The sequence below is a fragment of the Cyprinus carpio genome, chromosome B9 (assembly GCF_018340385.1).
Source record: "Cyprinus carpio isolate SPL01 chromosome B9, ASM1834038v1, whole genome shotgun sequence".
Classification (NCBI taxonomy): Eukaryota; Metazoa; Chordata; class Actinopteri; order Cypriniformes; family Cyprinidae; genus Cyprinus; species Cyprinus carpio.
The window spans coordinates 5,529,341-5,545,612 of NC_056605.1; the positions used below are offsets into that span (position 1 = coordinate 5,529,341).

The following is a 16,272-nucleotide window of genomic DNA, read 5'->3' on the forward strand; positions in this document are numbered from 1 at the left end:
TAATACATCACGCATGTGGTAATTAAGTATCAAACACATTGAAACGCTTAATTTGTGACATTATCTGCACAAGTAGAGAATGAATGGTTTAATAGTGGTGCAGAGCTTGAATCAGCCCTATGTAAAACACAAGGTAATAGACAAAGACATCTTAATTAAGCTTGATGAAAATAGAGTTTCAGCTTATTTCATCTGCCTGAAACAAGACATTTGACGCCTAACACTGAGTGTTTCTTAATATGTTGAACTATTTATGCAATAATTTTTATTATTTATTTAGCATTACATGAGACGTTACATTCAATCCCCGAAATTATACTGGATACAGACCAAAAAACAAACAAACAAACAAACAAAAAAACAAAAAAAACAAAAAAAACAAAACAAAACAAAAAAATGTATCAATTGTGAAATGTGTGAGATATCCCCAAATGTACACTCTAAAAAATGCTGGGTTAAAAACAACCCAACTTGGGTTATTTGGCAACCCTGCTGGGTAAATATTGGACAGAACACATGCTGGGTTGTTTTATTTAAGTCAACTATTGTTTAAAAATTATAATATTGCTGCCTTAAAATGGGATGGAATTAAAAAAAAAAAGATGAACATTTATTATTAAGCAAGAACACATGGGCAAAATACAAGACAAATTAAATTTATTTGTGAGAATACAGCATAGTTTGCAATATTACATTTAAACTCATTCAACGTGCATTTTAAAAACAAAAAAATGAAACATTCAAAAACACTCAAAAAGCCTGTGCTCTGACTGAAACTCAGCAGCTGGGTTGTTTCGCTGGAGACAAGATCAACCCAGCAGTTGGGTAGAAAAAAAATAACCCAGCATTAAAATTGACCCAGCACCTGGGTAAAAATATAAAAAATTACCCAATAAAATGACCCAACAGGCTGAACCCAGCATTTGGCCTAAATAACCCAGCATGTTTTTAGAGTGTACAGGGATTAATAGCAAAACTCCAAAATTATGATTTGAGTAAATTTTCAAGAAGGATGAAGGGAATCTGTGCAACACTAACACATGCAAGCTAAGCTTTGTATTCAGAGAAGAGCACGTTCTACTCCGGCCTAACATGAATCATTATTGACTATTGATTATTGACAGGATGATAAATGAATTTGACACAAATATAGGAAACATGGAATTAACTTGAAGGCATTATGTATTTAAAAACAACGGGAAAAAAAATGCTATTTTAAAACTTACAAAGATTCTGACAGGCCTATGCGCTGAACTTGCCAGTAGACTGTATGTTATCTCAACTGAAATTCCTACTGTTAGGACTTCACCATAGGCTGCTGTCGACAGATATGAACCGATGTGATAAGTACATGAGTTATAAAAAGACACTAATAACTTTTATGTTTTTTCCAGATTTTTTTTATCATGAAATGGGAAAAATTAGTTTTCATGACAGCTTACATAGATTGCTGTCCTATCATGAATATTAATTTATGAGGTGCCGCCGAGGAAAGCCGCTAAAGTTCTCGCCCCAGTCAACACTGAAAGCTGAAGTAGTTTATGAACTCTGTCTACACTCTTAAAAATAATGATTCTGTATTGGTTTCAGTGGTTCTATGAAGAACATTAACCTTAATTGAAACTTTCCATTGTAAAAAAAAAAAAAAAAAAAAAAAAAAAAAAAAAGGTTCTTTATAGTGGAAAATGGTTCTTCACACTAAGAAAAAGAGGCATTTCTTTTATGACATTGGAAAAAAAAAACTTTTGTTTTAAAGAGTGCAGTATGTGCTTACATTATACTGTAAATCACATTCAAGGATGTGGTCATGCTTTTGGTCAGCTGCAGAACTCAATTTGTCCACTAGAGGACGATGGAGCTGCAACTTTACATATAGGGAAATAGTGAATTAGTGATATCATTTAACAGATACCGTCCATTAGATAGAGAATTGGCGCAAAATAACCGCTTAGAAGGTAGAAATATGCAGTGCTATTTTATTTTTTATAGTGGAATGTAGTCGTATGCATACCTAACAAAAATATAAGGGCTTATTTAACTAATATATAGGTAATAATCTAAAAGAATACATGCATGCAATAATTTAGCCATTGCTTGCGACGTCACAATAATCACGAAAAGCCATCGAGACTCAATTTTTCCAGTGTCGCCGAGGATGAGAGTCCTTATAATAAAACAGCCCAGTTTATGAAAAGACTCCGAAGAGCACGGAGGGAGGGATGCGTGCTCGTGACGTCAGCGATGCACCTGCGAAGCGCTCTGTCGCATCATCTCACTGGCGCTGCTTTAGAATGAACGAGAGCGAGATGCTCCGCATCGCAACATGCTTAAACTCCGCTACTGTCGCGGGGGGTCTGTTGTTTGAAGTTTGCGAATGACACGTTGGGCTCTGCACTCACATAAATGATCGCGCAAACCGCGCGTCTCTTGCATTTCGTTTACAGATGACCGCCGCGGCAGCAATGGCAGGGTCAAACATGGTCTTTTCCGATGTTGAAAGTTTTCTAGATGAGCACCCCGAATTATTAGAGGACTATCTGAACAGAAAAGGCAAGGCAAGTATGGTGGAAAAGTGGATGAAGAGCCATCACGCCACTAAAACTCCGGCAAACTCCAGCGCGGAAGCGGAGAAAGCGGCGAACGCGTGCAGCAAAGACAGCTGGGCGAGCAGAAGCGACGGACTGCAGAGACGACCATCGCAGAAAGAGCTGAGGAAAACCTTCGCCAGGTCTAAAGCCATCAACGCCAACAGGACCTATGACGAGCACGTGAACTCCAGAGCCCAGGAGCCGCTGACCAGCATGAGGAGGCGCGCGCTGCTGCGTAAAGCCAGCTCTCTGCCGCCAACCACCGCGCACATCCTCTCCGCGCTGCTGGAGTCCCGGGTCAACATCCCTCAGTACCCCTCCACCGCCGTGGACTACAAATACCACCTGAAGGAGCACAACGAGAGGGAGTTCTTCCTGGAGCTCGTCAAGGACATCTCCAACGACCTGGATTTGACCAGTCTGAGCTACAAGATCCTGGTGTTTGTGTGCATCATGGTGGATGCTGACCGCTGCTCCCTGTTCCTGGTGGAGGGACCGGCCAATAAAAAGACTCTGGTGTCCAAGTTCTTTGACGTTCACGCTGGCACCACAGTGTTGCCCTCTCTCAGTAACTCAGATGAGGTGCAGGTGCCCTGGGGAAAGGGCATCATTGGATATGTGGCTGAACATGGGGAAACTGTCAACATTCCCGATGCATATCAGGTGAAAGCAGGGATAAAGTGATTGCTTCTTGTCCGAAAGAAAAAAAAAAACCTTCAAGGATGCGTGTTTGGAACCACAGTTGTAAAGGGATAAAAGTGTCAGTCAAATAAGATCTTACTTAAAGTCAAATACATATGTACGTCTTTTTTCTTCTGGATTTTGTTTTTTCTTATTTAATTCCTTTAGGATTCTTTTTAATTCCTACAGCCATTTGGAATGTTTTAGGATGGTGTCCAAATAATGATAGAAATTCCTCTGGGATTAGGAATACGTTGTTACCATACAGTAGGATCTATGGTGAGGTCACTCACATTACATTTTCCCATATGGATAATTAATTATCATATAGACCGGACAATTATTGATGGTGAAACACAAACACATATTAAGTGAAGCAGAAGGTGATTGTTTCTAGTCCAAAAGTCTTAATGTGCACAGGATTGATAAATTTATCCTATTGGATAAAGTGAAAATCCTATTTATTATTATTATTATTATTTATTTTTATTCCAAATTATGATTTTTTTAAAATTTATTTTAACTAAAGGACCATTTGATAAATAATTATCAGATGGACAGGAAAGTCTTTTAAAGAGACAATTACTGATGATGAAACTCCTGATGCATATCAGGTGAAGCAGAAATAAAATGATTGTTTAAAAAAATAATTTTGATGTAAAGGGATTAAAGTCATGCAGAATCAAACAAGATCCTATTTTAATTCAAAGTGTTACTGTTGAAGTAATGTAAAAGTAAAATGAGAGACAGGAACTATAGTAAAAGCATCTAAAACCTCCTAATCCCAGATGAAGTTCCAAATGATCATGAACATGGAATTTATATTGTAATTTCTATATGAAGGGACCAAAGTAATAGCCAAAGAACTCTAACTTTGATCTGTTATAATTTTCCAAACGATGAGATTATGAAGTTTAGGTCATCTGTTGCGAGGCCAGTCATACTACATTTTCCCGTATGAATAATTACTTGTCATATAGAAAGGAACAATTTTTACTGATATCACTTTTGATGGAGAAACAGCAATCTTTCCTGATGCATAACAGGTGAGGCAGGAATAAAATGACAGTTTGTAGTTTAAAAATACTGAAATTCGAGAACAGATTTGGTAATGGAATGTCTATTTTAATTTGGAATCCATCCTAAAGGGCGGAAAAATAACTTTATACAGTACGTGTCATTGTACAAGTCTGTCCCTCACAGCATAATTTCCATCTATGTTAAATTCAGTATGACGTCTAACCTGACTCAAGTTTATAATTAACATTATATTAAACAGAATAATAATTTTATCCGACTGGATTAAAACAGCCAAGGAGGTTTCTTCTGGATTTTGCTTCTGGATTTGATGGTTTCAGGGGAGTTTTGGGCATTGTCTCGGAGATCAGCTGACAGTACACCAAAACCAGCTAACACCAGCACACCACTTTAAGCTGTTTTTTCTATCCAGCAGCGTTGTATTTGATTCTTAAATGATTCTCATTTGAGGCCAGTGGAAATTCAGTTAGGGTTAGGAAGCATTAGCATTTGTTAACTTGCATCTGTGACGAGGTCCCTCACATGATATTATCCCATTCGGATAAAGACTGTCACACAGACAGGAGAGTATTTTATTGTGACCCAGAGTGATGTTTTTGGATTGATTATTCCCTGAGATCCATAAAGGGCCTTAGTGAAATAATGAGTTGTGTGAGAGTATCTGGGTATCGATTACTGAATCGATCAGCTCAGACAGACTTCATCCTCCCTGTTCTACAGTTATAGTCCTGATGCTGTGATGCTGTGATGATGATGATGATGATGCCAGCTCGCAGTTCTCTAATTAGTCTGTCAATCTGCGTTTGCCTTTTCATTTAGCAAGCAGAGCAGATCATTAAAACTGCATTATTTATAGCAGTAAACTCAGCATTTCAGAGACCATTCAAACATGAGATGGAAACATGGGCATGAACGTTAGTAGTTAATATTAATTAAAATTAAAAAAGTCATTGCATTATATATAAGTTGTAGCTACATAGATTATGTACTTAAATATGACTTACATGTAATTAAAGTTTCATGACATTTCTGTATATTTGAACATGAACTAATCTGTCAAGCTTTATTTAATGCTAGTGTTAATGTTAAAGCCACAATGCCAATCAAAAGTTTGGAATAATGAATAATTAGGCTGCATTTGTTTGATCAATAATAAACTGTAATATTGCGAAGTATTATTTTTTTTATTTTAATTTAAAATTTAATTTATCCCTGTGATCAAAGCTGTATTTTCAGCATCATTACTCAGTCTTCAGTGTCACATGATCTTCAGAAATCATTCTAATATACTGATTTGCTGCACATTTATAAAGTTAAAAGATTTCTATTTCAAATAACAGCTGCTCTTGGAATTTTCTATTCATCAAATAATTCTGCAACAGTGTACTATGGTTTCCACAAACACAGAACTGTTTTCAATGATGATTATATTAAAAATCATTAGTAATAATTGAGTGCCAATAATAATTGAAAATAGCTGAGCAACAAATCAGCCTATTAGAATAATGATTTCATTATTATAACAGTTATTTTAAATTGTAATAATATTTGATAATATTACTTTTACTGTATTTTTGATCAAATAAATGCAGTCTTGGTGAGAATAAGAGACTTCTTTTTAAAAAATCATAATTATTCCAATCTTTCGGTAGTGTGTTGTAAAGCAGTGGAGACCAGAAATATTCTACTCCAGGCAGGGTACGTAGTGTTTCTCATGTTTCTGTCACTTTCTGGATTTTTTGCAGTTCTATTTAGTGCCGTTAGCAGCACAGCAATGACACACTTCACCTCTAATTAGTTTGGCTTCTCCTAACAGTTATTATGTGTTCCCATTCAGCTGAGAGTGACTGTCTCTTGTCCTCTTTTGTAGGACCATCGTTTCAGTGATGAGATTGATAAACTCACCGGATATAAGACCAAGTCTCTGCTGTGCATGCCCATCCACAACAGTGATGGAGAGGTCATCGGGGTCGCACAGGGCATCAACAAGAGTCCCAATGGAGCACTCTTCACTGAAGATGATGAGAAGGTACCGCATGCACATGCTCTGTAACAGCACTCCACTCGCTGAACCTTATTATACAAGTTAACTATGCTTGCCTTCAGCTCTTGTCTTCTATAAACATCTGGCACAGTGTGTTTCTTCCATTGTGTAAAATGCAACACATAAAATAATTTGTTTTCTCCATCCAGAATGGTTTAATGTTAGAAATGGAAACGAATGCTGAGATTGACAAGTGCATCTTATATATCGCTGAATTAATCCAGTAGTGCCACTTGCCACTGAATAGCATTTACTACTTCAGTTAATTTGAGTGAAAGAGGAGTGGAGGCGGGGACTAATTTGCATATATATCCACATATACTAAATTATTTTGTTAGTCAGAGTCCATTTGACTTTAAAGAGCCCAAACATTTAAAGTGGCAGAAGAAATACACTATTTGGACAAAGGTATTTGGATACGCCTTTTAATTATTGAATTCAGGTGTTTCACTCAAACCCATTGGCACATGTGTATAAAATCAAGCATCTAGCCATGCAGGTTGTGGTTACGTCTGCATTAATCCGGATACATTTGAAAATGGTGTTTTCGTTGAAAAATGCTCTCTGTCCACACTAGCGTTTCTGAGTATTTTCTGCAAGTTTCTCATCCACATTGAAACGTTGAAAAACGTTAAATTCTCTTTATTACGCATGCAAAAAGCCTCATAAAAGCTCACTGAGATGATACAGACGGAACGGACATACTGTAATAAGTTTACATGCAATTCTTCTGCCCTGCTGAAAAAAACAGCATACTGAATGCTAATTATATACACCATTATATATCTGATCTAAAACACAACTGCCGTCATGTTTTGCGGCAAAACAGCAATCGCGAATAAATTTTATTGCACCTTTACAGCACTGTGATATGAAGAGTGTACGAAGTAACATATCTTTAGCAACAGTGTGAAAGTAGCACGTAACAGGCACAATGCTGGTATAAACATAGATATCTATTAGTACAGTATGTGTCACATGACTAAACATGTCATCGTTTTTAAAATAAGTCCACTCTACAACACGAAAACAGCGTTTTCAAATTTATCCCCTTTGGAGACCGTTTTCAAAAAGCTCAGTTTTCATTGACAAAAACACTGTCTCGGAGAGAAAAAGATGCGTTTTCAAACTAAAAATATTAGTGTGGACAAGGCCTGCATTTACAAACATTTGTGAAAAAATGGGTCGTTCTGAAGAAATTAAGTGTGGTACTGTTATAGAATACCAGATAATTTCATCTTTTTATGACAATGTAAAGCCAGTATAAATCCTAAACTTATATATTTTACAAGATTTTGACTTTATCTTGGGCACTCTTATTTGTTATTGCTCCATTAACAGATAATTCTACCTCTGAGCAGAGGAATCTAATAAGGTGTAGAGAGTGAAATTCAGTCGAGGAGACTGCGGTGATGTCTCGTAGCTTTGCACTGACGTCACAAACTGTGTGCTTATGTAATGGTCCTGTCATTGGATCACTGTGAGTGGGCAGAGCGTTCATGACTGTCTGTGTAAAGCTGAATAGTTAGCGTTAGTTGTCCTTGTCATCGTACGTTCTGCGTTAAGGTAGCGTGATCAACCATGCCACGCTATCATGAAAAAGAAATAAAGCGTCTCATTAATGTTGACCTTCAGTAACAATGAAGTCTTTATAAACACAGAAGCAGTTCTCATATGGCAGAGTCATTAATCAGCGGCCGCTGCTGAAATCCCTGAGCCGCGCTGCTCTGTTTACAGGAGCTCAAGTGACCGGTAATACGCCATCTTTCACAGGGGATGGATGCGTGGCATGTGTGAAACGTGTGCATGTACTGACTTACGGGACATATACATTTAAACTTTTTTACTTTTCCCTGTCTTTACAAAAAAGTTTTTTTGGAGTACCATTTGAAATAATTTGTATTTCCGTAACACATGAATATATCATATCAACATGGAAGCACCACAGTACCTGTGTATGCATTATTAGTGGTGCTTGATTTTGTTTAATCACTGACTTAAGCACATGTAAAGACTAGATTATAATTTTAAATTAATTCAATGTTACATTTAAGGTTAATCTGAAAGTATATTTAATCATTCAATTCAAGTTTATGCGCTCTTCACAATGCAAATCATAGCAAAGCAGCTTTACAGAAAATTAAAGTTTGTAAATTATATTAAGTAATAGCTTATCAGTGGTGACATCTCAAGTTGCTGTCCATATGGCAGAAATGTACGGTAAAAATCAAGCAGTTAGTTAATGTCATTAATCATACAGTGAACACTAATAACACGGTGAACACTATTAACAGCAATGATTATATGTTGCGATCAAACTTTTAGCAAAATTTGGTGGTTTTGTATGTTGTCTAAGGGTTGGCATCATCTGAGGTCCTCTGAGGGGTTGGGATCATCTCTGGTCTTCGTAAGGGCTGGATAATATTGTCGTTCTAAGACCAGTTTCAACTAATATAATGATAACGGCATTATAATGCAGGTACAACTTTTCAAAGATCAATAAACTTTTATTTCTAAAGAATATTTAACACTGAAAACGGAAAACATTTTAAATATCCACAATAAATGAACAAAACAACCAAAAAAACAATAAAAGCAATGGACTGTCAGTCTCTGTTAAAACAATGCACTTGAATAAATACCAAAAACAACCAAAATCAATAAATAAAATGGATTTAAACAAAATTGCACTTCAAAAAATATTAAACATTAGACTCAGACATAAATAGTGCCAGTTATGACATTTGTAAACAAACAAACAAAGGCTCAACAAGTCATATGCAAAAAAAAACTTTTGAAAAATAATTTCTCCAGCATAAAGCTTTGTTCAAATAAAGCAAAAGTGAATTGCCGTCTGTCCACCAAGGACGAGAGAGAGAGAGAGAGAGAGAGAGAGAGAGAGAGAGAGAGAGAGAGAGAGAGATTTTATGGCAGATTCCGAGCAATGTTTATATGCCAGCTATGAATGCTCATATTGACCATTTAACTGTTAACCGAAAGTAAACATTTTGACCGATTAAGGGGCCGTTCACATATCGCGTCTTTTGGCACATGCCTACAGACATATTAAGCTGAGCAAGCCAAATGAAGCGAGCGAAAAGTAGGCTACTATGTGGGACCATTTCGACAGAAAGGGCAACAAAGTTACTTGCAAAACATGCTACGCGGTATTAAAATAAAGCAGTAGTGCAAGTACAATGCAACTTGCGACGCAAACATCCACAAGCAAACATTCCCAAAGCTGGCCACTCTAGCGAGACGTTATCTCTTTATTCCCGGGACATCTGTGTCAACGGAGAGGGTGTGTTTTTCTGCCGCGGGGTGTCCACAGGCTCACTCCAGACTAACCCCACATCATGACATGTTACATTTTTTAAATAAAAATTGAAAAAAGAAATTATCGCGGCCGGAAAAATTATCGAGCTCATTTTTTTTTTTATCGTACGATTAATTTATTTATCGACTATTGCGACAGGCCTAGTAGCTGCTGTTCCAACTAAGCAAAAAATTATGTGTTCAACTCAAGCAAAAGAATGAAAATGTACATTTGATCAGATGTAACTGAAGTACAAAGTTATGAGATACATTATGTGAATGCTTGCCTAAAGAGATGTGTTTTTAATCTAGATTTAAACAGAGAGAGTGTGTCTGAACCCTGAACGTTATCAGGAAGGCTGTTCCAGAGTTTGGGAGCCAAATGTGAAAAAGCTCTACCTCCTTTAGTGGACTTTGCTATCCTTGGTACTACCAAGAGTCCTGTGTTTTGTGACCTTAGGGAGCGTGATTGGTTGTAGTGTGGTAGAAGACTAGTTGGATACGCAGGAGCTAAACCGTTAAGGGCCTTGTAAGTAAGTAGTAATATTTTGTAACTGATATGGAACTTAATAAGTAGCCAGTGCAGAGACTGTAACATTATAATCCTACTGCTCAAAATACCAGGGTTTTTCTCAAAATAACCACTATATGGAGTCAAGATATATTTTTGTTGTTGCTATGGACTACGTTGACAAGAGTGATGTAGAAGTATTCATCGTGTAGCTTACACTGCAAGTACCTGAGAGAAAACCATTTTACCATAAGTGATCTAACTTTCAGCAGTAAGAAAAAGTCTTTTACAGTTTTTACAGTTATATGATATGACAATAAGGCCTGTTGTTAGAGATTGCATTTTATTTGAAGAAAATAAAAATATATTTTTTATTTTTTTAATTTATTTTTTTCAAACCTAGTCTGTGCGGTAAAACACTGCTGGCCACTTGGGGTAAAATGTCCCCAGAGGGCATCACTTCCCACTATGATAATTACTGTAGTTCCTATGTTCCTATGACTTACAGTATATTTAAAAATGACCTTAAGTTAGCATCAGCTAGCTAATTAGCTAGACAGTTAGCATCAGCTAACAATATTGCCTGATTTTCATCAACTGTTATTTCAGCTTGTCTTTTTTATTTTAAGCTAAAACTGCTTGTATTGTGATTTTGCTCCAAATGTAAAAAGCAAATGGCTTTATCAGAGTGGCGGCATTTTACCCCACCTGTGGCAAGTGCCCACTTGGAACAAATTTAATTAAAAATCTAATAAAATTACATTTTTCATACTTGGTTTATAATTTATGTCAAAAGGACAACTATTCTTATCACATTTAACTTCTGATTCACAGAATAGAAGTTACACAGTCTTTCACAGGGCATTTCCCCCACTCTACGCATGAATTATTATGAATTGTCCAGTAGCCAGCACTAGTCAGTAAAGAAGATTAGCAGATCAAGATACATAATATGTAATGTGTGTTAACAAAAACTATGAAAACAGATGTCACATAGGGCTAAATGAATAACATTTTAGTAAAACTGCCACAGCAGCATGGAAGATGGATGTGCATGCATTATTTAAATTGGTGTTATTTTAATGTTTAGTTTTGTTTTTTGACCTTAAACCTACACATACACATTCAAACATTTCAGTGGGTTTAAACAGATCACCCTATACATCAGATTTAGTTTACAAACAACTGACAGTTGTGACCTAAATATAATTTTTAGTTACAATAATTCATCTTAAAATTCGTCATACGTTACTTAGTTTTCATGGCATTAGTTGCGCATGCACTCAGGGGATTCTTGTCAGATTTGTGAATACAGTTCACTGGAGACTCGCTCTGAACGAATGTTTTGAATTAATTAACTATGAATGTGAATATGAGCTTAGTTGTTCTTTCTTATTTATTTATTTTTAATTCATGTTATCATTGTGTTCTTCTGATTTGATTGGTCCAGTGACGATGACTCCACACGCTGTCATCATGAGGTGAATACACGTATCTTTCATCTCTGTGAATGAAACAGATGCTGTGGGTTTTAAAGCTGAACAGGATGTCTCGTATTTCTCAACGTAAGCAGTGAGCGCAGCGCTGACACTGGATATAATGAATGTGTCCAGAGGCGTCAGGGATGCTAAGAGGAGACACACTACTGTAACTCTCTCTCTGTGTGTGTGTGTGTATTGGCTGATGTCTAAATGAGGCATTGAGGTTATTTTGTAGAAAGCATTATTTAACCTTTATCCCAGAGTCACCAGCCACACACTTACAGACTGAGACACATGATCTATCTAGATATTTAAAGGGATAGTTCATCCAAAAATAATTTTTCTGTCATTATTTACTAACCCCGATGTAGTTTTAAACTTGCGAATCTTTCCTTCTTTTGTGAAATACAAACAAATGTTTCCATTCTCTTTTTCGTGCAGCCAAGAGGGAATAAAGCTTAAAAAAGCACCATAGAAGTATCATAAAAGTCCATACAATTTGTTTGCTATAATCCAAGTCTTCAAATGCCATATTATAGCTTTGTGTGAGAAAAGTGATGACTGGTTAGTGATTCTTTTCAGTGGATTCACTGATTCTGAATTGGTCTCAATGATTCATTCATTCATCAGAATGTTCTTGATTTTAAGTCACTTAATGTAAGTTAAGTGCACTTGATTGTATTAAATGTGTACTTGCAGTTACTTCAGACCTATTGTTAAACAACAGTAAATCATTGTTTTAATAATGTTTTGTGGTTCTCTAAGGTAGAACTTAAGCACATGTAAAGTTGTTGATCATAATTTTAACTGTAGTGTTCAATATTACATTCAAAGTTAATGTATTTGAAATGTACTACATTGCAACTTCATCATTCCAAATGTGTAATTAAAATATATGTAAATATATATTTAAAAATACCTTTATGGAGATTGAAAGCATCTCATGCATGCATCTCCTTTTGTTTTCCCTGGAAGAAAGAAAATCAGATGGGTTTAGAATGAAAAGAAGTTTTGCAAATTAATTATTTTTGGGTGAATTATTCCTTTAACGTGTACTGTGACTGCATGTGTGTTGCTGTGAGACTGTATGAACCCCAGTGCGATGAGATTCCTAGGCTTTTCAGTTTTCACTGTACATTAACATCATGTCATGCATGCTACTAACTGCTGAATTAATGATGAAACTCTTCCCTGTTTGTGAGACTAAAAGGCAGAACAGAGAAACTCAGCTATTGTTTCCAGCCCACAGAGACAAAGGTGCCACTTTTAGATTCTGTATTGGCAGAACCAAACATTAGTGTTTTCTAAACAGGCTTGCAATATGGTAGACGTATCATACTGTATATGTTATGAAGAGGTATTCTTTTCATTTTGTGGAGAAACAAAGACTAGACCAATGAAAGGAATACAGTATTAAATTTTTAATTTTATCTGATCTTTCTACCTTTTCTATTTTTTGATATTATATTATTTTACTCACTTTTAATTTATTATCTCTAATTTTAATTTATTATTTATTAACGGTTTTACCTTTTACCGCCACAACGCATTGCAACTAATACTGCAAAATGGAAGTCTCGCACAAATACAGAAACTGACTTCTACAGTGAAAAATAAGTTATTTCTTTCCAAGAAAACTGGTTTATGTTTATGTTTACGGTTAGGGGTTGGTTAGGAGAATATATCAATTAAATTTAAATTCAGTTAAATTCAATTAAAATTTATTTGTATCATACATATTGTTTTAAAGCAGCTTCACAGAAAATGCATGTTTCAGTGTTGCAATCAGGATGTGTTCTATTATTAGTTAGAGATGAGTATATAAAAATAATGTCTATATGGTGGTAACATACAGCGGTAAATTAATATATGTTATATTGTGTTAATTTAAATAAATTCTTGAAAGATAGTAATACACATACAGAACTGAATAGAAAGTGCTATAAAATAGTATAAACAGCTACTAGATACATAAAAAAAAAAAAATGTAAAATGTAAATTAATTTGTATGTTTCTGCATTGCAGGAAAAAAATTCACCCCCTAAAAATTTACTCATCCAAGATGTAGATGAGTTAGTTTTTTTCTAGGGCTGCCCTCGACTAAGGATTTTTCTGGTCGACTAATAGCATTAGTCGACTAATTGCACATTTATTGATAAACCATTTAAATCAATATAATGAGCCTTTAATTGGATACATTTCCTAATAAGCGCTCAAGTACATGCATAAAGTTTGCCACAGCGCACCGGCAGAAGTAATGATTATGAATGTTTCAGGGAAAAACAGTAAGGAGACTGCGTTAACATTTTTATAATTTGATAAACTAGTGCTTTCTTTGTTTTGGGGTTAAGAGATGAAGTCGGCGACACTGACTCCGCAGTAGTGGATGTGACTGTATTCATGTTTCATACGGATTACATCATCTGAAAATTTGTTTTCCATTTGAATTGGTTAATTTGAAAGTAGACATTTCACTCTCTATAGATATATTTTTAATGTCTGTAAGGCAAAGATATACACAGAGTTTTGCATTCAAGTTCAGAGACCGAGACGGCAGAAAGCGCATCATGTTAGCTTTCATTATTTTACAAAAGCGCGGTATTGTGACTGCACACAAATAAACATAGAGTCTCTACAGATCTGAAAGATGTATTGCTCTTATCTGTATGACCTATTTGAGAGGGCGATGAATGATAGTCGAGCGTTTGGCAGTCCTGCCCATCGACCAGCCGTTAACGATCTGACTTTGTCTGTGGATTTTTTTTTTTCTGCGATTAAGCTACTAATACATTTTTGGTCAACCAAGCCTCTTCTGGTCGACTAACGATTAGTCGATTATTAGGGGGCAACCCTTTTTTTTTTTTTATGACAGATTTTTTTGGAGTGTTGTGTTGTATTTTTTCTTTTGTTGACCAGTGGATCCTCAGCAGTGAATGGGTGCTGTCAGAATGAGAGTCCAAACAATGATAAAAACATTGCAGTAATTCACAAGTCATCCACTCCAGTCCATCTTGTAAAGTGAAAAGCTATGTGTTTGTAGAAAACAAATCCTTCACTAAGACATTCAGTCTTTCAAATGTTGCTTTTGGCTAAAATATGAGTTCTCTGTCCATTAGATTGCTTTCTTCAGTTAAAAGGTTGTCTCGTTTGAATCAAGAGAGAAATATGCACAGATAAAATGTCATCTATATGTGGAAAAAAGTCCAAAACACAAATATGTTTGTGTATTTTGATGTGAGAGGGTAATAGGGAAATGTTGTTATGGATTATGGACTTGTATTTTGGCCAGAACCATCAGTTTAAAGTTAAAATGGATTGTTTTCTTACAGACATTTATCTTTTCACTTTACAAGACATTAACTGATGGACTGGAGTGGTGTGCAAAACTGTATTGCATACATGCTACTGTACATTTATTCGAAGCTCAGACCGATTTTTTGTCACACTGTTCAGCTCTGAGTCTGACCAAACCACTATTCAGTGTCGTGAGCACAGATCTGATCTCTGTTTCAAAGCTCTGCTGTGTGTTTCTGATAGCTTGAGAGTCCGGATGTGCTGCTGGGCTTCCAGACAGGCACACGCCTCTCTGCTCTTTGTTGTGAAATGCCACAGTATTGTGAATAGTCCCATGAATTCTCAGCAGGATTAGCAGAAGGCAGTGCTGAGGAATTACTGTGTATTCAATACAATATCATATTCTCTCAGACAGTGACGCAGAGCTGAGTGACGCAGATCTGCCTTACAGAATGTGTGTGTCTCTCTCCATACAGCTGGTGTTCAGTCCCACTGCGAAATGCTTCATTCACCGCTCTAGCATTTTAAGCAGAAATAACACGAGAAAATGACTGTACCACTCAAACTCCATGCTACTTCAAAGTATACCATGTTGTCCACATCATAAAACACACATTTGTTCATACAGTGTGCCATGGAATTTACTCCAGAGTGCTTCAGTAAATTATCATGTTATTAACATGATACATGTCTACAACACAGTATGATTTGAGTAAATGCAGTACACTTTAGCATACTTTTAAAAAGAATACTTAATATGGACATAATATACTTTAAAAAGAATATACTTAAGTGCAAACTGAATGTAATGTTTTCAGTACAATTGCATGTTATTTGCAATTAAATAAAAATGTATTAGTTTAAAGTTATATTAAATGCATTTAGCATGAATTTTAGAATGCTTTTGTGACCCATTAACTACTGTTAGTAGGACTTACTGTAAGTACATCTTTATATGTAATTTCATATTTACTTTTTTGTCTTTGAGATAGTTAGTGCTGAATGTGCTGTCAAGAAATGATGGTAAACTAATATATTTTAATGTAATTCCGGTTTAAATTGTTTGCCATGTATTTAAATATATTTGTAATTTCACATTTAATACATTTAACATATGGAGCACACAACATGTGCTTTAGGTCTGAACATCAGAATGTGTATTTCTTTAATGCACGACAAAAGATTAAAATATAATAATTTAAAATGACCTTAAATGTAAATATTTCCATTTTATATTATTAGAAAGTGCACTTTTTTTGAAGTGTACTTAAGTGTGTTATGAAAGTGTCTAACTTTAAAGACACTTGAGTGACCTTTTAT

General features: G+C 35.6%; 1 protein-coding gene across 1 annotated transcript in view; it reads left to right on the forward strand.

Annotated features, from left to right (window-relative positions):
• The first annotated feature begins 1,733 nt into the window (after positions 1-1,733).
• Positions 1,734-16,272, forward strand: part of LOC109097625 (dual 3',5'-cyclic-AMP and -GMP phosphodiesterase 11A) — a 55,505-nt gene continuing 40,966 nt past the window's right edge. Inside the window, exons 1-2 of the mRNA XM_042730722.1 lie at positions 1,734-3,251; positions 6,178-6,336. Coding sequence (XP_042586656.1) covers positions 2,445-3,251; positions 6,178-6,336 — 966 coding nt within the window. The 5' untranslated portion in view covers positions 1,734-2,444. The remainder of the gene's footprint in view (positions 3,252-6,177; positions 6,337-16,272) is intronic.